The 22,192-nt window shown below is 38.7% G+C and overlaps 1 protein-coding gene across 1 annotated transcript in view; it reads left to right on the forward strand.

Annotated features, from left to right (window-relative positions):
• The window catches only part of Tspan7 (tetraspanin 7), a 127,937-nt gene extending 118,602 nt beyond the window's left edge, over positions 1-9,335 (forward strand). The window contains exons 6-8 of the mRNA XM_005413275.2: positions 3,394-3,477; positions 8,005-8,080; positions 8,352-9,335. Of these exons, the coding sequence (XP_005413332.1) occupies positions 3,394-3,477; positions 8,005-8,073 (153 nt within the window). The 3' untranslated portion in view covers positions 8,074-8,080; positions 8,352-9,335. The remainder of the gene's footprint in view (positions 1-3,393; positions 3,478-8,004; positions 8,081-8,351) is intronic.
• The last annotated feature ends 12,857 nt before the right edge of the window (positions 9,336-22,192 follow it).

Raw genomic sequence — 22,192 nt, forward strand, 5'->3', positions numbered from 1 at the left:
CAGGACGTGGCATGTGCTGATTCTGTGGGTCTGGCCCCTCAGAAGCCCACAGTGATACAGTACTGTTTATTTAAGAACTATACATTGAGGGATATGGTTTAAAGAGAACAGTTTGCCACTTCTGTGCTAATGCCAGTTAGTTCTTTCATTTTTTTCTGATTCCTCTTCCTGGTTACAGTAAGCTTATCAAAAATAAAATGACTCCACAAATCTCCAAAAAATGGAGTTAGGAACACAGCTCCATGGTGGGAGTGCTTGCCCGGGATGCACAAAGCCTTGTGTTCCATCCCCAGCACCACCAAAACCAAACAAAAAGTCTGAACATGGAGTATAACTAATACTTTGGAAAAACACTCAGCTTATGTGTAGAATCGAAGGCACGCTGGAAGGGGTGGGGGTCTGTACCAAAACATTTTACAGAGTAAGGAAACAGCCCATACTGCTTCTTTCTGGATAGTATCGAGTTTGTGTTTCCGTAGTTTGAGCTGCCCAAACCATGTGGCTGGCTGGGTCTCATTCTTCCACCCCACCATCACCGTGGGGAGAAGATATAGTAATGATGGCCACCTTGGCAAACACTATGTTAGCTGCTATCATTTGGGAAAGTATTAGAGCATCCACGTCTCTTTCTGCTTTGACCTCTTCCTGCTACCTTTGCAAAAGTAGCGTGATGTATCATTTCACTAGTAAAGGTGAAATCAGCAAGCTCCTGGTAGAGACAGTCAAATTCCATAACTCTCCTCAGACAATAATGTGCTTTCTCCTCTCTTTATATTTGCATCAGATAACTAAAGAGTAGTTTGTGAATTTCATGGAAACCATGTGTCAGAGCTCTTCTGCTAAGTGAATGCACCTTTTCGCTGCTAACATTAGGAATATAAAATCTCATTTCCAAGATACGACATTGCTAGAATTTTCACAAGCTATGAGAAATGCTAAATTGTTAAGATCTGGATTTAAAAATGGGAGCCATAGTGGAGTATTGGTTGTTGCTACTCTCCTGATGTTATTACAACTTGGTGTAGATTTCTTTTTTTTTTTATAATAATGGCTAATATTTATTTATTTTTTTTATTTTAGAAATAAAAGGAGGAAAATACTAACAGACCGACAACATTTTACAAAATAGCATAGGATCAGTACAGACATTACAGAGTTACAGAGTGGTAGGGAATTAACAATGCTTATTGTATTACATATTGATATCTTCAATGTAGTTTCTCATGAAAACACATATAGACATGCAAAGCTAATCAACCAATGCCTCACTGACAGTTTCTTTCAGCAAGGAAATACAGGACAGTAGAACACCCGTGTTAACTATCCTGCATATACATATATACAAACTTTCTCCTTCTTTCCCTTCTCTTTTCCCATATCCCAGTTATCCTTTACCTATGAGTGCTTTCCTATCAATTCTCAATGTCTATCATATCTCCTAGATTAAATTAACTCTTTCAGGCTTTACACTAGAGAAACAATGCAGTGCTTGCACATGTATGTTTGATTTATTTCGCTTATGAGTATGGTGTCTAGTTGTGACCATTTGCCTATAAAAGCCTCGAGTTTATCTTTCTTTACAGCTGAGTAATATTCCATTATATAAAAGTACCACAATTTTCTTATCCAATCCTCAGTGGATGGACATTTGGGTTGCTTCCACATTTTAGCAATTACAAATTGTGCTGCTATGAACATGGGTGCACATACATCACTGTGATATGATGTTTTTAGATCTTCTGGGAAAATACCCAGCAGGGGGATAGCTGGGTTGAATGGGACCTCTAGGCCTAGTTTTCTGAGGAATCTCCAAACTGATATCCACAGTGGTTTCACCAGTCTGCATTCCCACCAGCAGTGGAGAGGGTTCCTATTTCTCCACAGCCTCGCCAGCATTTGTTATTGGTTGATTTCTTAATGCTAGCCATTCTTACTGGGGTAAGGTGGAATCTTAGTGTTGTTTTAATTTGCATTTCTCGAATGACTAATGATGTTGAACATTTTCTCATATATTTATTTGCCATTTGTATCTCCTTGTCTGAGAAGTGTGTATTCATCTCCGCTGCCCATTTTTGGATTGGGTCTTTGAATTTGGAGGGGCTGAAATTTTGGTGTAGATTTCTTAATAAACAAGAAATAATTTATCTTTTTTATTGAATTAATATTTTCATTTGCACACACTTTATATATTGAAGTCAATGCCTTTTATCAGAAAACTAGAAAAAGACCATGTCTTCTAGCTGAATAAGTCAGTCCAAGACTCTAGGTTGATTTGGCTGATTACAAATAAATTCGCACACGTGTATGTGCACACATACGTGCACACACCTCATGCACACTAACACAACCACACGTTGTACCACCTGGCCTGAAAGGGGCTTCACAAGAAGAGTCAGCTTTTGCCTTTGCTCTCTGGGTGATGCACAATATCTGGTGTTTTCTATCTGGACCAGGATGATAAAATGTTATCCAGAATAATAATCAGAAAAAAAAAACTTGTTTAACAACACTGCTGAACTGCAGCCAGATCATTCATCTTAAAGAAAGGTAACTCACTTCATCAGTTTTAAACTAAAATTGAAAGTGATGATAATTATTGGTTTTAATCATGACTTGACAGATTTTATAATATGTTAAAGGGAAGTCCACCTTTATGGTAATCCACATTTTATAGATAAAACTATTTACATCCAGAAAGGGGAAATGATTTGTTGAAGGTCACATGGTTAATTTTTGGAAAAGTTAACTCTAGAATGCAAGATTTTGGTACTTTAAAAAATTATAATTGCCACCTTAGAAATAAATCTAAAACTCCATAATGTTGGCAGGTATTCAAACATCTCCCTCTAACCAGATGATTTTTCTGTTTTTCAAGATGTTGTCGCTCTTCATGTAAATACTAGTAATTATGTTTATGATGCTAGGGTTTCCTGTTCAGGTTTATGTCTTTTCATCTATTCATGTCTACTTCCCTTATCTCTACAGTGTTTGCTTCATAGAGCTTACAGATTTCTTACTAAATTTAATCCTACTACTAAGACATTTGTTGATAAATTAAATCTGGGATTTGCTTTATAGTAGTTAGTCAGGGAATGCGTTTGGGGGAGGTTTACATGAAACAAGATTGGCCATCTGTTAATTATAGTGTCGGAGGAAGTGTTGTGTATGGGTTCATTGTACTGCTGTCTCTGCTACTCTCTGTACTTTTTTGTATGTTTGTATTTTTTGTTAGTTTTCGTCTATTTGTTTGAATAGAGTGCTGGTCATTTCCCAGGATGAATTGTGATTATATTTGCTCAATTAAAGTTGGGGTGGGTATGAGAGTTGCAAGCGCACATAGCAGGCCTGACCTGGCTAAAACACAACTCCAAGACCTCTTCTCTCTGTTTCCAGGGTTGTTATGATCTGGTGACCAGTTTCATGGAGACAAACATGGGGATCATCGCTGGAGTGGCATTTGGAATCGCCTTCTCCCAGGTAACCTCCATCATTGTGCAGGGCCTGGTCCAGCCTTTCCCGCGCCTCCAGCTTTTGGCCTGCATTCCTGGGCCTTGGGGAAGGCTGATGGACAGGGTCAGAGCTCCTTGCTCATTAGTCCTCAGGTCATCTGTTTATTGATTTTCCTTTTTCAACTTAAATGAAGTTTTGCCATCAGGGGAATATCGGTTACAGTTCAACTAATGACTAGCTCCAGAAAAACAACTTGCTTTTTCTGTAGGTCAAATGGAGGTTAACTGAACAAGGTGCTGGCTTAATTGGAGTATAAACAACTCAAAACATCAAATGGCTGATGTAGATTTGGGAGAGGCATTTTTGCTGGATGATCTGTCCTTTTTTGGTCTTAAGTTCCTATAGATTGTTCATGGTATCATTTCTTTCAAAAAAAAACCTCATATTTAAAAAACATCATCTCATGATCATTATTTTAGTCTCTGGATTTGACTACTCTATTTCTTAAGTGGAAACCCAACTTTCATGGATTGCCCTTTATATCCCTCTAAAACACAATGAGAGAAATCATTATGTAAATTAAGAAAACCACATATATAAAGATAGAACAAGATTAAGCCATATGTAAAATTTAGCCTACTTTCACCAGGCAGGGTACTGTTCCACATGCCTCTGCTCTCCCAGCTAAAGGGTACATCCTTGCTATAATATTTCAATGGGAAGAAGGATTGACATGGATACTAAACAACCAGATAAAAGCTCTAACTCAGATAAACGGACGATTTTTTTAAACAAGTCCTAATTAATGTTGTCCTGGTAATGTTTCCAGAGCTCTACTTTCTATATAGGCTATCGCAGAGTCTGAAGATTTCCTAGCCATCTGTACCGCGGTCCATTCTGCTTATCAACGCAGGTGCACTTTAATTCGATGAGTTTGTTCCTAAGAGTTGTTTTTACTAAAATATGGAATATACAGAAAAGTACATAGAGTAAAAGTTTACAGTTTAAGAAGTTCTCACAAAATGAACAGAACTGTCTAGCCTTCACTTAGATCAAGGAATAGAACTTTAGCCTGATAGTGATTTTGCAAAGCAGAGAGTTTAGCTTTAGAGAAGTCGAAACACTTTCCTTCCTAAACAGCTGTAAAAACTTGTGTGGCATTTCATCCCACAAGAGCATGTGGCCTCAGTGAATATGAATGTTTCTTGTTGCAATTTCAAATTTCTCTTTCACTATACCTCATTGTTTTTGAGGCTTATGAAATGAACTAAACCCTCAACATGGCCAACACAAGACAAACCTGAGTGCAATCACAAACTGCAGCTAATTCAGTCTCTAGAGACAATTTAAAGGTACTTAACATACATGAACTTTCTTTTAGCTGCTCTAATATCTCAGTAATAACACGCAGTAACATGTCTGTGATGGCTGGGGACATGTTAGAGGATCTTTAGCCTTGTGACTGATGCAAATGTCCAGGCTGCACTTGACAGCCTTGCACGTACCTTTTCCTTAATGCATGTATGTGTAGCGTCAGGTTGTGAGCACCAGAAGGGCAGACCTGCATTGTCTACATTTGGCACTTGAGAAGGACTGTTCCCTTGGAGGAAAAAATGTTGCTACAGTCTCTCTTGGCTACCCTGGACACATAAAGGGACATAATACCGATAGTAGACAAGAGGAGAAGAATATTTCATGGAACCTGGGGTCTCATGGATGAAGCATCTTATTTCCAAGAACATTCCTGGCTCGCCCTGAGTATGTGTGATGGGGAGCAGCATCTTGTTTTTCATTAGTGAGATGAATCAAATCAGATAGATCCTTCTCTGTATCATAAAGAAGCTGCTTAATGGCTCTCCTCCACTCCCCTCTCACACATTCCTATGAAGGAATTTGTGCTTAGATGAATGGCTAGCTGACCTGATGAACATTCATCTTTCTCTGCTGCCTTAAAGAAATCCCTGATGTGGAGATTGTTGAGTGTGCTTTCTGATGCGGAGGAAGTGAGGGAGGGAGGAGCTTTGGTCCCAAGGAACACCCAAAACAGAAACACTCTGCAGCAAGTTTAGGTCTCATCAATGTACCACATTCTTGTCGAGTTAGAAAAGAAAACACAAAGCCTAGTAGTATCACACAACCAGTCCTACTCACCCATGCGGCCAGGCAGTTCCAGCAGAACAGAGGCTTGAGACCTGCGGTGCTCTTCTTGGGGCAGAGAGAGGAATGCCCATGGCTGGCTTTTACAAATGTGCAAGAAAGATAAGCATACTCCCTCCCTCCCTCCTATTCCCCTAAATGGCCTAGAAAACAAGGGCTTTGTGATCCCAGTATTACTCAATTTGTGACACTGTGTCACACCTTGGTTTGGCCATGTGAGGGTGGAAGGTTTCCTCCGTGGTAAGTACTTCTGTATCCAAGGTAAATAGACCTAGGGCTTTTCTAGACTTGAAAGCTACTAAGCTGGATTAATCACCCGTATCCTGGTATGTTACGGTCCTCAATGGAGATTGTATAGTTGTTTTCCAGAATAGGTGAAGGGCCTTGCATGAGGTTGGGCATCTATTGCATATCCAGGAGTACAGTACTGACTTCCTCCTCCTCACCTGATTTGCTGATTTAAATGTTAAGCTCCAAAGTCACCTTCCTTCTTGCCTCAGATAACACCTGAAGGGAATTCATTTTGTGCTTTTTTTCTTTTTTTAAAGGGGAAGGAGGGTTAAATCCATTAATTAGCAAAGAAAATGTTCACATCAAAAAATACAGATCCTACGCCTACCAATCCATCCCCTGTCCTGTGACACAGGACCCTCAGTCTGCCGGACTGATTTGGTATGTTCTAGTAGTTCCTTTTTGGGTCCTGAGGAACACACAAAATCAGTCCGGCAGACGGAGGGTCCTGGGTCACAAAGCCCTTGAGGAACAACTGTTTAACTTTTCTATGTAGTGGGACAAAACTGGGCCTATTCTCTGATGGAAGGGGTAGATTACTTGTATAGTTTGGGGAAGATTTGTTATATCACCCCTGATCCTACTCTTTTTTCTAGAAAGTTGGGATCATAATATTGCACAGGTTTGCAGTAAAGACTCAATCATTTATTATACTTGAATATATTAAATAGCTCCCATACTTGTTTTTTGGATGGAATCTAATTTTTTGACACTACCAAGTGTATAATTCAAACTCATGGGAAGATTTTAATTTTTCATGTGACAGAATATTCTGAAGGTTGTAGCCATAATATCTTTGGCCACGTGGCACTAAGTACATGATACTATACATTTTGTGGCATGAAGTGACATTGGCCAGAGCTCAGTAGGTGATAGGGTGACTGCGGTAAGGTGATGAGTTTCCTTTCCCTGACAAAGGTTATAATTTGCTTATTTCATGGCACAGTTTTAATTTTTTAAAGAAGCCAAGAATCCGGCCTGGACCTTCACTGATGTGTTAAGAGCCAAGAGAAGGGTGACTAGGTGGAGGCTTTATTGAAACACCAGTTTCTGATTTAGCAAATCAGGGTTGGGGCCTGAGAAACATGCATTTCTAACAAAGGTCCTAGGTGACAGTGTGGCAGATTATCTCTAAAGGTCATTCCCACTTCTGATCGATTAAAACCTGCCCAGTTGCTTAAAGATAAGGAACTACATTGGCCAAAGGAAAGTGGCATCTAGGCTCAAGTACACTTTCAAGTTTCTATCCAAAGAATGTTGATTCCCCAGATATGTGTTTGAGAATTTGTGCTTCTAATGAGCAGAGCAAGATCTGCTGAAGGCAAGCTTGATAGTGTCCCAGCAGTTTTTATCAGACATGCATGTGGCACAGGTTAGGTCAAGGCACAGAGACCATGAGGATGGAGTCTTCTGAGGAGGTGGGGGTTTTTGTGACTGGTTGTTCTTGGGCCCCTGAAAAATTAGGAGGTGGGCCCTGGGTAGAGACAGGTATATTTGGGCCTAAGATGGCTTCAGAGCTGAGATACAGAGAGAATTTCAGGCCCCACTTTCTTCTGTCTTTTACAAGCCCTGACTTTCTTTTCACACTGAAAAACTATCTGGTCAGGAATAGTGTCTCTATTCTTGTCTCTAGGAAAGAACTATTATCTGTCAGCTAAATACAGATAGCTAGAAAAGCACACTGTATTGAGAAATTTTCCAAATGCATGTGCTTATGACCTTGAATTAAATTTTGGCTTTTTAGTTAATATTTCCCAAATTCCAGGTCACTTAATTTTCATTACTCTCACAATATGAGCAAATTTTAATACTACCTAGTCTCAAAAGTTGTTAAATGGCCAGAGTGAGCTACAACTAGAACCTTATGGCCAGTTCCAGAGCTTCCAACTGGTCCTATACCAGCAGTTAGACCTCCTCCAGCTTAGATCCCACACTGAAATCTGGTGGTTCATTTCTAGCACCCTTTCCCCATTCACAGTTGGTAACTTGGTTGCTAAAATTGCAGTAATCATGTGTCAATTAAAAGTAAAGATTGAAATCCAAAGTGAAAGAAGGGTATAGTTCAACGACTTCAGATTCTTGTTTCATTTGTCTCCTTGGCAACAGTTGATTGGCATGCTGCTGGCCTGCTGTCTGTCCCGGTTCATCACGGCCAATCAATATGAGATGGTGTAAGGAGAAGGTAAGTGGCAATGGGGCATGTTTAATTTCGAGGGTTTCCCTTGGGTGCCCATACAACACTTCAAATGGTCAGGAGGACCACCTGGCCACTTGAACTACCTAATGTTGTTGGCACTTGTCCACATGCAAAAATCTCATTTCCATGGTTTTGGGGAGGAGTTTGGATGGATGCTGTTGTGGAAAATACGAAATGCTCCTTTCACCTTGTTATCTTTATTTTAAAAAATTCTTATAAGTGATGAATCACTCACACATCTTAATTTCTCTCTCAGTCTTTCAAGAACGTTGGAAGAAGAGACCTGTGTTAAAAAGGACCTACAGCAATCTGAAAGACTTCTAAAGGATGTTAGAGCACAGTGCATAATACACCTGCCCTGTTCCCACTTCCCCACCCCTGCGTGCAGCTGACCCTCCTACCCAGTCACTTCACCTTTCAGCCCACATGTGTAGTGTCTTCTTGTGAAGCCCTGTTGTGCCACAGAGTGTAACCAGGTCCCCCTGCGGCTAGTCCTAGTGAACCCCACCCGAGGCCCTATGCGTGCCAGCTCCTCCAGTGTACTTGGTCCAACTGCAGCTCATTGTAGGTGACTGGTTATCACACCATCACTGGCCCCCTGGGGCCTGCATGTAGTGTGGGAGACTCCTGTTAGCCCCTCACTGTGGTCAATTAATGCCACACACCTTAACATAGATAAGCAAATGATAGCTATCTGTTCTTTTGGCTTAATCTTGTTTGGTTTGGTTTTCCTTTACTAAGGCTCTTTCCTATCTTCTCTAGGCTGCCTAGGACGTGTAAAGAGATACACTGGTAATTGTTCACAAGGAGAAAAAAAGCATGTGTCACGCATGATGGAAATTGGTGTTGAGTGTTAGGTGGCCTCCTTGCTCGTTATTGTTCTGTAGCTGGGTGTATAGAGACAGTTTAGTGCGCCTTTGCCTCTCAGTTGAAACCTGTATAATCCTGTTACAGAGCTGTGCTGTGGCTTCCTGTGACGGCAATGATATTATCTTTGGTTTTTGCCCAGTTAATTGCTATTGTATTATTTTACTTCCTTCTGTGTTTTTTCCTGCATTGACATTACAGACTTCCAGGGCCTCATCAGATCAATTTAAAAAATGAGTGTGAAGGGGGGACAAAAGTCAAAATATTTTTAAAAGATCTTCAAAAACAATGCCTCTGTCCAGCATGCCAACAAGAATGCGTTGATATCGTGAGCATTTGTGTTATACGTATTAATAAATAGAGCAGTTACAAAGCGGTGTGTTGTGGTGCAGTGCTTTGGTTGTTCTGACAGTTCTGAAACCTGTTTCTATGCCATCTTGCTCCTGAGGTAATTGGAGGTGGCCCACTACATGCAAGGACTCAACTCCACACCCCACAAAATAGTATGGGGTAGCTTAAAACCTGAAGGGTTAAAATTCTACTATGGCCATTTCAAAACCAATATGATTTCTTATGAGCAGGATACATTATTGGCTATAGAAATAGAACCTTCATATACTCCAGATCTCTGAAATCCACAAAATACAAGATTTCAGCTGAGATTTTTTTTTAAATCTAGACTTCATTTAAAAAGGAAATAAGCATCTCTTCCTTCATCATTACTAGTAAGTATATATTCTGCTCCTTTTTCTTTCTTTTCTGTGTTGGATTGAATAAGTGCAATGTAAAGAACAGTTCAGTTGTCCCAGTGCCCTAATCTGTACCCTTGATTTAAAGAGCATTTTAACAATAGGTGTAGTATATTATCTGCAATCAATTTTTTCCTTCTTGATGAATCATCGAAACTCCAGTAAAAGCATAAATTGATCCGTTCCAAAATGAGTGGCTCTCTAAAACCCCCTCTGTTCTACACAACAACCTGCGATTTGGGTAGAGGTGGCTTTCTAACTACAGTGTATGCATTTATTAGCCTAAACTTCGCGTGGGACAAACCCTATAAGGCTTTGACAGGGCACTGCCCAAACCTTCAGATGTTCCCTCTTCAAAAGGTCAGCATTTTGAGAGGATCAAGGCGAGCCCTTCAGTGGAAACATATGTCTCGCACAACTTTTCTCTGTTTCATTTTACAATTTCGATTATATATTGAAATGAGGTTTTCTTGTAAAATCCTAAATGGAACCCAACCCATGGTTCACCTTTCTGCAAACTATGCATTTATTGGTATACTTTGGTGAGAAATCTATACACTTTCTAAATTAAGTTCAGATCTCGGCGTTATGTACCTTTAATATGAAACATTTGAAACAAGGTTGATTTTACTTGGAAACTAACACGGTCGTGTTTCAACTCTGAGTGACTTGTATATAGTATACATTCCACCTTCAAATGAAGTGAAAAAGACACAAATTGAAGTACTTTTTTTCTTATTGAAGTACAATATTTACAATGGTAACATGCACAAAATATTAAATGACCAGCTTGAATTTTTTTAAATGTAGAAACCAGTGTAGCAACAGTCTAGATAAGATTCAGAAACTTCTCAGCACTCCGAAAGTTTTACTCATGCCCTCTTTAGGCCAGCAGCCGTACACCAGACAGCCCCCCACCCTTCCCCTTGGGAGCTGCCCCTTCTCTTCATTGTATTACCATAGATCCATCTATCAGTGAACTTCATATACACAGATCATACACGCAGAATGCTTCGTGGACCTTCTATTTGCAGGGGTCATGTGGTAAACATAAGCTTAGTCTCGTCTTCATTACATAAGATTCTACTCTATCACTGTTGCACAGTGTACCCATTCTACTGCTGGATTGTTTGTATTGTTTTCAGGTTTGGACTACTATGCATTGAGCTGCAGTGAGCATTATGGGAAATGCTTTTTTGATGGACATAAGCACATGTGTGGAATTACTTAGAAATAAGGTATGTTTAGCTTTAGAAGGTACTGTTTGCTGAGCATGGTGGCACATGCTTGTAAACCCAGCACTCAAAGGCCAAAGCAGGAGGATTGCCATGAGTTTGAGGCCAGCCTGGGCTATATATTGAGACCCTGTCTCAGAAAAAACCCAAGAAAAGGTACTGCTTAACATTTTCCCAAAGTACTTATACTAATTTATACTCCCATAGCAATGTAAAAATGTTCTAGTTGTTCCACATCCTCACCAACACTTGCTATTCTCAGTCTTTTCTTTTACCAATTCTATGGGTGTTTCATGGTATCTTGTTTTAATTTGCTTTCTACTTATAATTGTGCAGTGATATTGCACACTTTCATTTTTTCACTGGCCAGTTTGATAAGCTCTTGTAAGATGCTACGTCTCCCATGTTTTCTGAAATTCACCTGTCTTTATGAATTTGTAGGAATTCTTTATATATCCTGGATACATGACGTTTATTGGATTTGTATTGCAGGTATTTTCTCCTCACCTATGACTTACATTTTCAAGAGTAGTCAGTTCATGATTAACAGTACTTCTGAGAAGAGGCTAAATCAGTGATGCAAAGAATCTAAAATATCCAAGGCCTTTCTTCCTAGCATGTTTGATCCCATAGTATTAGTTGATTTTAGATGGAGCGCTTCCTTTTCTTTTCAGTGTGCTTATTCTAATACAATTACTTTACATTTTCTAAGTACATAAAGATTTGGGAGGAGGAAATAATTGAAGCATGTGATTAAAAATGTTAGGATAGTCTAAGGAACTTTAATATTAAAGTAGCAGAAAATACGTAAAAGTTCTTAATCATTACATATATATATAATTGTCAATGTTACAACATTCTGAATGAAAGTTTGAATAATAGATACTTGAGATTATAGTCATAGCCCAGCCCAATATATTCTAATATATATGTGAGGGGGTGGTGGGGAACCTCTGTACTTAAATATGGCTTCAAATTATCTTTTTCTCTGTTTGCTTGAGATATCTCTCTCATTTTCATTTTTTTTTTTTTTTTTTTTTTTATCTGGTACCGGGAACCGAACTCACGACCTTGCGCTTGCCAGGCAGGCGCTTTTGCCGCTGAGCTAAATCCCCAGCCCCGTCATTTTCATTTTTGGATATGCCTTCCCCCAAGGCCTCCTGTCTTCAAAGGCTCTCTTTTTTGCAAAATTGTTCCTGATAACTTCAGTCCTAGTCAACCACAGCGATTGTCCTCTCTGCTCTACATTTCAGAGCAAGTATTATCCAGAACATTATTTCTTCGCTTTCAAATTTATAAAGTTGTCATAGTAATGTCTTATTTGAGAAATTTAAATGACATCATTGTCCCCTTTCTCATTGCTAATGTTTTTTCTCTTTTAATTCATGCTAGAAATTTGTCTTATTTTGTGTCTTTTCAAAGAATTAGCCTTTCGGTCTGGTCCTCTCTTTTGTTTTCTCTTTCATTCATTTCTGCTCTTTCCTATTCCTTGAGGTTTTCTTTATAGGTTCTTAAGTTCATTAATATTTTTAAGCCATCTTTTCTGTTTTCATAGAAGACGGTAAATTTCCATCTAACTGTTCCTTTAGCCACATTTCAGTTTGATTGCCAGTTTTTGTTTTCTTTCAATTTCAGACATGAGGTGATTTTTCAGTAAGATTTATATATTGAAACATAAGTTCCATTCAGTTCTTGAAGTTTCACAAAATACGGATTTGCGGGGGTTTTTGTTTCAAAAAACTTCATTTGTGTGATGAGAATCATTGCTTGCTGAGGCTTGCTTTGCACCCTGTGTGTGGAAGGTGTTTGCTTTGTGTATGTTTTAAAGTATATATCTTCTGTAGTTGTTCGGTGGAAGGTGTTTGCTTTGTGTATGTTTTAAAGTATATATCTTCTGTAGTTCGGTGCAAGGTTAGGAGAAGACTGCAAATACATTCAAATAATACATTTTGTGAATATCATTAAAACAGTCTTATGCTCTTATGACTGTTTTGCCTGTTTAATCTGTCAGGTTCTGAGAATGATGCATTAAAACCCTGCATTATGGTTGTGGATTCTATCAGTATTTATTTTTAAGCTAAATTGTTAAGGACTTGCAAGTGTATTGTCTTAGTAATGAATTGTTTCTTGTACCCTCAATTATTATTTTTCCTTTAAGGTTCATTTTGTTTGAAATTATACTTGCTGTAATAGCTTTCTTTTGATTAATATTTACCAAAGGTTTGTTCTGCATCCCTCTGCTTCAGTCTTTTCTGTGTAATGTTTTAGCTGCATCTCTTAAATAGCATATGATTGTACTGTGTTTTCTTTTTCAATGCAGCCTTACCTGAAGAGCTTATTCCTGTTATGTATTATTACTGTTGTATTTGCTTTTATTTCTTCTGTATTAGTTTTTCTGCCCTACTCATTTCCTTCCTTTTTTTTTTCTTCCCTGCCTTGTCTTACATACTGATACATTTGTTTTCTTTTTGGGAAATTACATATTATAAGCTTATTCTACTACCGATTAACCTTAATTTCCTAACGTGCATACTGTATTTGAAATTTAATCAGAATTCCATCTTCCTGGGCCAGGGATATAGCTCAGTGGCATAGGCGACTGCCTGGCAAGCACAAGGTCCTGAGTTCAGTTCCCAGTACCCAAAAAAAAAAAAAAAAAAAAGAATTCTATCTTCCTTTAAAATAACACAAAGACTTGGGAGTGTTTTAACTACAATCACCTTTCTCTTATGTTTTTGTTGCCTTGCATTTTACTTCTACCATCTCCCCACATTAATCTTGTTAGTGACTTAACAGTTTAGACTTCCCTGAATATGTATCAGTTTGGTTTTTCCCCTTGTTGCTTGTTTCATCTCAATCTTTTTGGCCTCAGGGGTTTATAATATAGTAAACTATCTCAAACCGTTTCAGAAAAGTCTTCATCTTTGGAAACCCAGCCTTTATTTTAAGGTTCAGTTTGATTGCATGACACTTAACATGAGTAACTCTATTCTGGTTTAGTTTCAACTTTGGGGCCTACTGGTGTGGGAGGTGTGACCTCTCATAAATTTCATTTAACAATGTATATTTAATCCATAAACATTTTTATCTACTCTTCAAAACTCTGCCTAATGCATTTAGTTCCCTTTTTTTCATTTGGCCGTGTTTTCAGGACCTGTATTATTTGCAATGTATCCTGTGTTGCCTTCTAGTTCTTCAATTATTTCATGTGTGAGAAATGTTACTCACAATTGGCTAAGACCTTTTAATAGTGTTGTGGAGGCCAAGGGCAACATCAATAATGCCTTTGTATTCCTGCACTGACAGGCACAGAACTGAGTCTTTTTTAATTCTCAAATTACTTTATGAATAATGAGTGAATGAACTCTTAAGTCCTTAAACTGAGTGCAAGAAACTTCACTGGTGTTATGTTAATATGTTTGCTTAGTTTATTTCAGTTCTTTCTTGAGTACTATTTGTGTTTTTATTTCCAGAGTTCTGTGGCTTTCCATTTTTGCGTCATGTCCTCTTCATCAATTGATACATAACTATTTTTATCTCATAGATATGTTGTAATTTTTCATGTAGCCCTAAAAATACTACACATCTGGAATAATACTGGCATGAACCCAGCTGGATATTTTTCTAGACTTAGAATCTCCAGGTTGTGGCCAATGTTTCCTAACAGAACCTAAGACATGCTTAAAATACGCTAATAAACACAAGCAAGATTTACAGACAGGTAAATGAACTTCCAGCTCTTGTGGCTCTCTGCAACAGATAGTTTTGGATAGTATGTTCACAGAAGTTTTGATTACTATACGGTATTTCCAGGGAGTGATATAATTTAATTAAAAAGTGATTATTTGAAGATCTAGTGGATTTATTTGAAGATCTACTGGATTTAGACTGTAGATATATGAAGAAGGACAAAGTACTCACCTTCACACAGTTGATTAATTTCCATGTACATGGCAGATTGTGGAAGCTAGTACTCTTCCTCTCAAAGTAATTCACATTTACACACTTGATTGTGAAAAAGTTAATGCCACATCCTCTGTGAATACAACTGCATACCTGTTGCTTTATTACAGTCATCCATCACTTAGCAATTTAAAATAACAAACCTTTAATATCATAGTTTTTGTCCTCCACAAGGCTGACTCATGATTTAGCAGTTGACTTGACCCAGGATGAACAACCAAAGGAAAAGTGTTTGAAACAAAGCCACTATTTTGTAACAGGGACAGGCCATCACTTCTGTGATATTTTATTTGTTAGAAGTCAGTGAGGCAGGGCTAGAGCTCAGCAGCACAGTGCCTGCCTGGCAAGCGTGAGGTCGTGAGTTCAAGTCCCAGTGCCCTCCCCCCCAAAAAAAAGAAGTCAGTGAGTACATCCTGCCCATGAACAAGGGGAGAGAGCTACACAGATGTATGGCTACCAGGATGCTGAGATCACCTGGTACCTTCTTAGATACAGCTTGCCACAGTGATACTTGATTTGCTTCCCTTTAGAACCTACTGAAAGACATAGCCATTAGAGAATGGCAAGTAAACTAAGTTTGGTTTCACAAGTAACAGCATTTCACTCTCACTGATCTTGCCATGTTTTTCATTTCTTTCACTACTATACAAGCCTTTTTTTGGTCATTGCCTCAAATTAGGAGTTAGAAATCCTGATAGCAAAACAAAACGTGGCAAGTTTTCAGAAATATCAAAACTATTTTTTCACTATCTTTGAAGATTTTCTAATTGCTGCATCGCTATCTTCTCTTTTTAAAAATCTAGCAATTATTTCAGTTTTGTAGTAACACCCATCTCATGGTAAAATAGACCCATACAGAAATCATTAAAACTAAATTATTTGGTATTTGATTTTACCCTTTCCCCCACTGCTTTTACTTCATGAGGTTTTTAAATAATGGTTGATATAATTCAATGAGTGGTGGAGTTGTTTTATTTGTAATTTCTTTTGTAGCAAAAAGATTACATTTTAAAGAGGACATTGATAAACTGATAAATAAATATGTCCAAAGTACTCCCCAAAATAGTAAGGATCTAGAGATCGTGTTATAGTTGAAGAAATTTGTGATAGTTAGATTGTATTTAGATAGTTAGATGTACATGGGGTAGACAAGCATATTGAAGAGGTACAGTAAAATATAAGAAATCATTTCCTTTGTTATTGAATTCATAAGGGCTCAAACCATGGTCATCTCTATGTTCCCCTCTTGGACAATTTTATCCATCTCCTGCTTCAATTACTAGTGACTTCCATCTTCAGATATCCAGCTCACATCTTTCTTTGGAACTATTGATGACAGTTCAGCTGCCAGTACAATCACAAGGCTGGAAGAAGACGAAACCAGAGAAGTGGTAATGGGGAGATCAACTTGGACTTAAATCCAGGAAAGATGCAGATTGATATGGTTTGGGTGAAAAGAAAGAGGAATTTTGGGTGATTTTTTCATGTAATCCTTCTGCAGCTGTCTACTGAACACGTCTTATGATAGATCTGTCAGGCGTAGTTCTGAGTGTGGTACCACGGTGGTGACAAAGACAGCAGGCCCGTAACCTTGTGGAACCTATGTCTTCATAGAAGTTGGCAGATAATAAATATATGAATGAATTAGGTTGATAATGGGCTTCAGAAAGAAAATGAAAATGGGCAGTGTTGGTCATGCTACTTCAACCCCTGAACTTTTACTATGCGTTTGAGTTAGTTTATGAACTCGGGTGGTCAATCTGACATCTCCTCTGAATTAACTTAAAGGTAGGCTGAAGTCAGATTTGTACGTGCTTAAGAGGTTGGGTTGGGCAACGTGGGCAAACATGACTATTTGTATGTGTAGAAACTACCTATTTGTGGTTATATAAATAAGACAAACAACATCTCCAAATTGGAATCATGAAGAAACTTCCAGAAATTCAATTATTAATTATAGATATCACCTTGCAAAGAAGAATTGACTCCAGGTAGAACGTAACTGTGCTCATAATGTATACATTAACAAGGAATGCACATACTGTGATTGTGGTTGGTCAGCTTTATGAACTAGTCTGGCCCTTCCCTGTTGGAACCACCACAGCCCTACTTGTTTATGAAGGGTTTTACCATGAGATTGGATTTAAAGAAAGGATTTTAATGCTTTAGAAAAAACTGTTTGCAAGTCACTGAGTTAGATTATGATGCTAATGAGAAGATTCAGGACATAAAATGTTAGAATTGCAGAATCTGAATCAGAACCTGCATTTTTACAAGACCTTAGGGGATTCATAGTCACAAAAAATTTGCAAAGTACCAATATAGGATTTAGGCCACTGGTTTCCAAACTTAGCTGTACTTTGGAATGACCTGAGCATTGGGATGGCTAGGCATTAAGCATTTTCAAAGTTCCCCAGAGGATGCTGATGTGCAGCCAAGTTTGAGAACACTGATTTAGGCCACAGATTGAGTCCTGATATGATTGGTGTCCTAAAGATGTGGTCCATTTGGCAACCCAGAGAATCAGGTTTATAGTCTAAGCCCATCACCTAGAACCCTCTACTGCAGGAAAAGGTGACATCCCCTCAGCCAGCCTCCTCCTTGCGTGGGAAAACTAGTACAGAAAGGAGAATGGCTATTTGGCTAAGTGGGTGGGACAAGTGTCAAGGGCATTGAGAATTCCTTTCTAGCAGATGGCATCATTTATCAGCTGGTTTAGACAGCAGCGAGATCTCATTTATATGCAGTGATTTTCCCTCTTCACTAGGGATTAACTCCGTAGAAACACTGAGAAAAACTAGCCTGCCTGCTACTCACCCTATTCAGTTTAAATTTATTTTATGTAATTGTGTGCAATAATTTATCTGTGAAATTCCCCCAGGGAAAGAAGCCACATGGATAGCTCAAGCCACTGAAGACAGTAAATAGAATGGCCTTATGCATTCATTAAGTCATAAAGCAAACAGTAGGGGACTGTTTGAGAAAGGGGAGAAGGTGACAGAACATTTGGAAGAGGACATCTTTGAGGGTAGGCACCCCTTCTTCCATCCCTCACTGCCTCCCACAAATGTGGTTGGAAAAATTAAATCTGCATTAGGCATTTCCAATTTTTAAAAATAGAAACTGAACCTTTAAAATTGCAATATGTTAAATTCTTCATGGTCCCACAGCCACTTCAGCTGAAACATAGTTTGAAAGTATATGTAAAGTTCTATCTTTTTGCTCAAAAGGTAGGCTGCAATGAGCTTTTGGTTATAGTTCATGCATGAGTGCTCATAATAGCAAGCAAGAAGTCCAAGCTGGTACCCCAGAGGTTAGGTGCTCCTTTAATTTCATAGATGTTGGTACTGAGGCTTCCGGGAGTCTTGATCTTCCAAACCCAATGTCCATGGCAGATGAAAATGCCCAAATGTGCTTACACTGCAGAGCTGTCATTCCTATTCAGATATGAGTCTCATTTCACACAAATTAACCATGAAAGTACTCATTGCTTATATATGTGGTCAAATGGATAAACGTGGAGTAGCTGAGCTACCCAGAACTATGTTGTTACAAATGATTGTATACTCAACCACTTCCTTTAAAATAATAGCATCTCATTCCCAAGAAGACTCTGGCCCTCTTCTGTGGAGGTATATGTTCCACTGTATAGGTCGCTGTCCACATGGCTGGAATAAAATATGTAGCACCTGAAACTTAAAGGAGGAGAGGTTTCATTTGGTTCACAGTTTTGGGGGATTCAGTCCATGGTCAGAAACACCATATTGAAAGGTATGGCTGAGTAAGGCTACTTAGTTCAAAGCAGCTGAGAAATAGAACAAGGAGGAAAGCCAGAAAGAGTGAAAGAGGAAGGAGCTAGGAACAAGAATATACCTTTACAGGTCACACCCAGTGACCCACCTCCTCCAACCAGGCCACACGTTCTGACCACATTCAGCCATGAACTCATCAATGGATTAATCCACCGGTGAGTGGGTTAATCCATTGATGAGTATAGTGCCCCCGCAATCCAGTCACCTTCCAAGTGCCCCACCTCTGAACATATGCGACTTTTGGAGGGACAGTTTAGATTAAATCATAACATGGGCCTTCTTATAAGCAAGAGACAGGACGTCTAAAACCAACTGTTTGCCCCAGAATAACTCTTATTCCATGAAAATGTTATGAATTAAGAATTTGTTTCTTGTAACACTTTATTCTTATTTAATTCTAAACAAGTCTGTACACCAACAGATTCTTGTTATGCAAGAAATGGTGAAGTGGTTTGAAGATCTTCCAGTGGTTTCATTTTCTTGATTCTAGGGCCTTTATGCCTTTACTGTTAAAAGGAAGGCACGCTTCTGTAGGAATGACTCTTACAAAAATCTCACTAACAACTTTAGTTACAATAGTTCTCCATCAGAATCAACTCAAGTATCTATCCATCCACAGAACAAGGGATAAACAAACTTTTATTCATAAAATAAAATACACAGCAATGATGGAAAATAATTGTTTTGTAGAATAACATGGATGAGTCTCAGACAAAATGTTGAGTAAAATAGTATACAAAAGCATATATTATTAATATAAAATTCAGGAACAGATTAGTCAACAGCTGTCACAATAGTGATTCTCAGGGGCTGATATGGACTGAAAAGAGATGTGAGGAGGCTTTCTGAAATAGCTTCTGGAATTTTCTTTGTCTCAACCTGAGTGATAGTTAAATGAATGCATGAATAATGTAAATTCATCACACTGTAGATTTGTATGCTACACTCTATGTATTTTAAATTTCAATAAAACGAGTGGTATGAGGTGATATTATAAAAAAATTCAAATGATAATTGTTGTCAAGGATATGAAGAAAAGGAAACCCATGTACACTGTTGTGGGAATGTAAATTTGTACAGCCATTATGGAAAACATTACAGAGGTTCCTCAAAAAAAATTGGAAATAGAACTATCATATGAGTCTGCAATCCTACTTCTAGGTATATATCCAGAGGAAATGAAATCAGTATGTCAAACATAACTACATTCTCACACTTATTGAAACATTATTCATAATAGCCAAGATATGGAAACAGCCCAAGCATCCATCAACAGAGGAATGGATAAAGAAAATTGGGGAGGGGGTTGAATGAGGTGGAATAATATTAACTATTATTAATAGCAAAAGAAGAAAATCCTGACATTTGTGATAAACCTAGAGGACATTATGCTAAGCGAAAGCTAAGCAACAAAAGACAAATCCTGATTGCATAATCCCATTTAATATGTAGAATCGAAAACAAGGCGAACTTACAGAAACAGAGAGTAGAATGGTGGCACCCAGGGGCTGGGGATTTTGGTTAAAGGGTGCAAACTTTCAGTTATAAGTTGAATGAGTTTTGAAGGTCTAACATTCTGCACGGTAATTATAGTTAATGTGTACTTAAAGTTTGCTAAGAGAGTAGATCTTAAGTGTTCTCCTCACACAAAAAGGTAACTATGTGAGGTGATGGATATGGTAATTAGCTTGACCGTGGTAACCACTTCACGATACATACAGATATCAAAACAGCACATCGTACACCTTAAATCTGTACAAATTTTATTGTCAGTTATGCTTCATTAAGCTGGAGAGGGGAGAAAGAGAAGTCTTGAGAACCTCTAGCTCCCAAATTAAATGATCGTAGCAGATTCCAAACTCGATTTAGTTCCACTGTTGCCTGGTTTTCTAGACCATTCCAAATCAATATCAGGACATGTCTCATTCTTTCACTCTTCAGATAGAACATATTCATCAGAGTCCCCAGTGTTTAAATTGATCATAATAAGCAAGAACATTAAGAAGAAAGGGATAGCTGGAAATGGTGGCGTATGCCTGTAATCCCAGCACTCTGGGAGGCTGAGGCAGAAGGATCAAAAGTTCAAGCCTAGCCAGGGCAACTTAGCAACTTAGCTAGACCCCGTCTTGAAGTTAAATATAAAAATGGGGTGGGGAGGTAGAGCAGTGCAAAGGCCCTACGTTCAATCCTCAGTAGTATTGGAAAAGGAGGAGGAATATGACTTAAATGTCATTCAGCAATAAAAGTATCTCCAAAATACCCACGAGAAATAATATTACTGCTATACTACCACACCCATGTGAGCAGGGCTGTGGTGCCGTGTAGTAAGTACACTGTAAAAATGGGAGTCCAAAGAGATCTAAGTCTCAGCTTAGATCTCAGAATTGTCGTGGAGTCTTTTATTATTTCTTAACAGCTTTTCTTTCCTCATCTACAAAAAGATAAAGGTGGAAGTAGATGCTTCTAAAGTCTTTCAGATCCTCTTTGAGTGGGTGTGTGGGATTACACACACCTGTAATCCCAGCACTTGGGACGCTGAGGCAGGAAGATCACTGTGAGTCTGAGGCCAGCCTGTACTACATAGTGAGTTCAAGGCCTGCCAGAACTATATAGTGAGACCCTGTCTCAAAACACCCACCTTGGTAATGGCTCAATGATTGGTCAGTCAAAAGCCACACAAATTCTTTGAGTATTCTTTGATCTAAGACAACTGGGCACTTGTGGAGGACCACCTGGATGGCCTTCCTTAAAAGGAGAGTATTTGGCCCTTCCTTTGTGTATTAATATGTACAGAGCTGGCTAAGACATTTCCCCTCAATTGGATTTAAGCAGTGGAAATGGGTCCAGTCGAGGTGCTGATGTGTAATCTTCGAAGCAATGCAACAGGTCAGTGATGCCCTGCCTATAGCTCCCAAGTAACATTTGTGAGCTAGGTGGAGTGATGCCTCACCCCATAGAGAATGAGCCTCAAGAAAAGAAGCTATGACTTCTCAGGGCATGGATTACACATCAAACTGAAGCACTGACCCCAAAACACTAGATACTGCCCCAATCTCTGATATGCAGATTAGTCTTCGTGCATCTCTCTCTCTACATATTGCAGAAGTGATTTCAGGCCTCCTACCTAGCCCAGCTCATAGCACTCACATACTTCCCGCCACTTTCACAGTCACTCATCCCTGAGCCACTCCCCCCTTCACGAATTAATAAAACCCTGGTTTGGTCCTGGGTCGAGGCCCTTGTTCTGGTTAGCCATCATTCTGGCTGGGCTTAGGACCCCTTGGCTTCCCACAACTACAAATATGCCTTCCTGTTTATTCTTGCTATGTGTTGCACTGGAAGTGGTAGATTGGCATTAATTTATTAGAATTCCAATAATGTATCCATGGGATTACAAATGTGACTCCTTCTGGACCTCAATAATGTCCAGAAGGGCTTTCTATGTTTTTTTTTTTTTTTTTTTTTTTTTTT

Source organism: Chinchilla lanigera, unplaced genomic scaffold (genome assembly GCF_000276665.1).
Source record: "Chinchilla lanigera isolate Chin_1 unplaced genomic scaffold, ChiLan1.0 scaffold00165, whole genome shotgun sequence".
Taxonomy (NCBI): Eukaryota; Metazoa; Chordata; class Mammalia; order Rodentia; family Chinchillidae; genus Chinchilla; species Chinchilla lanigera.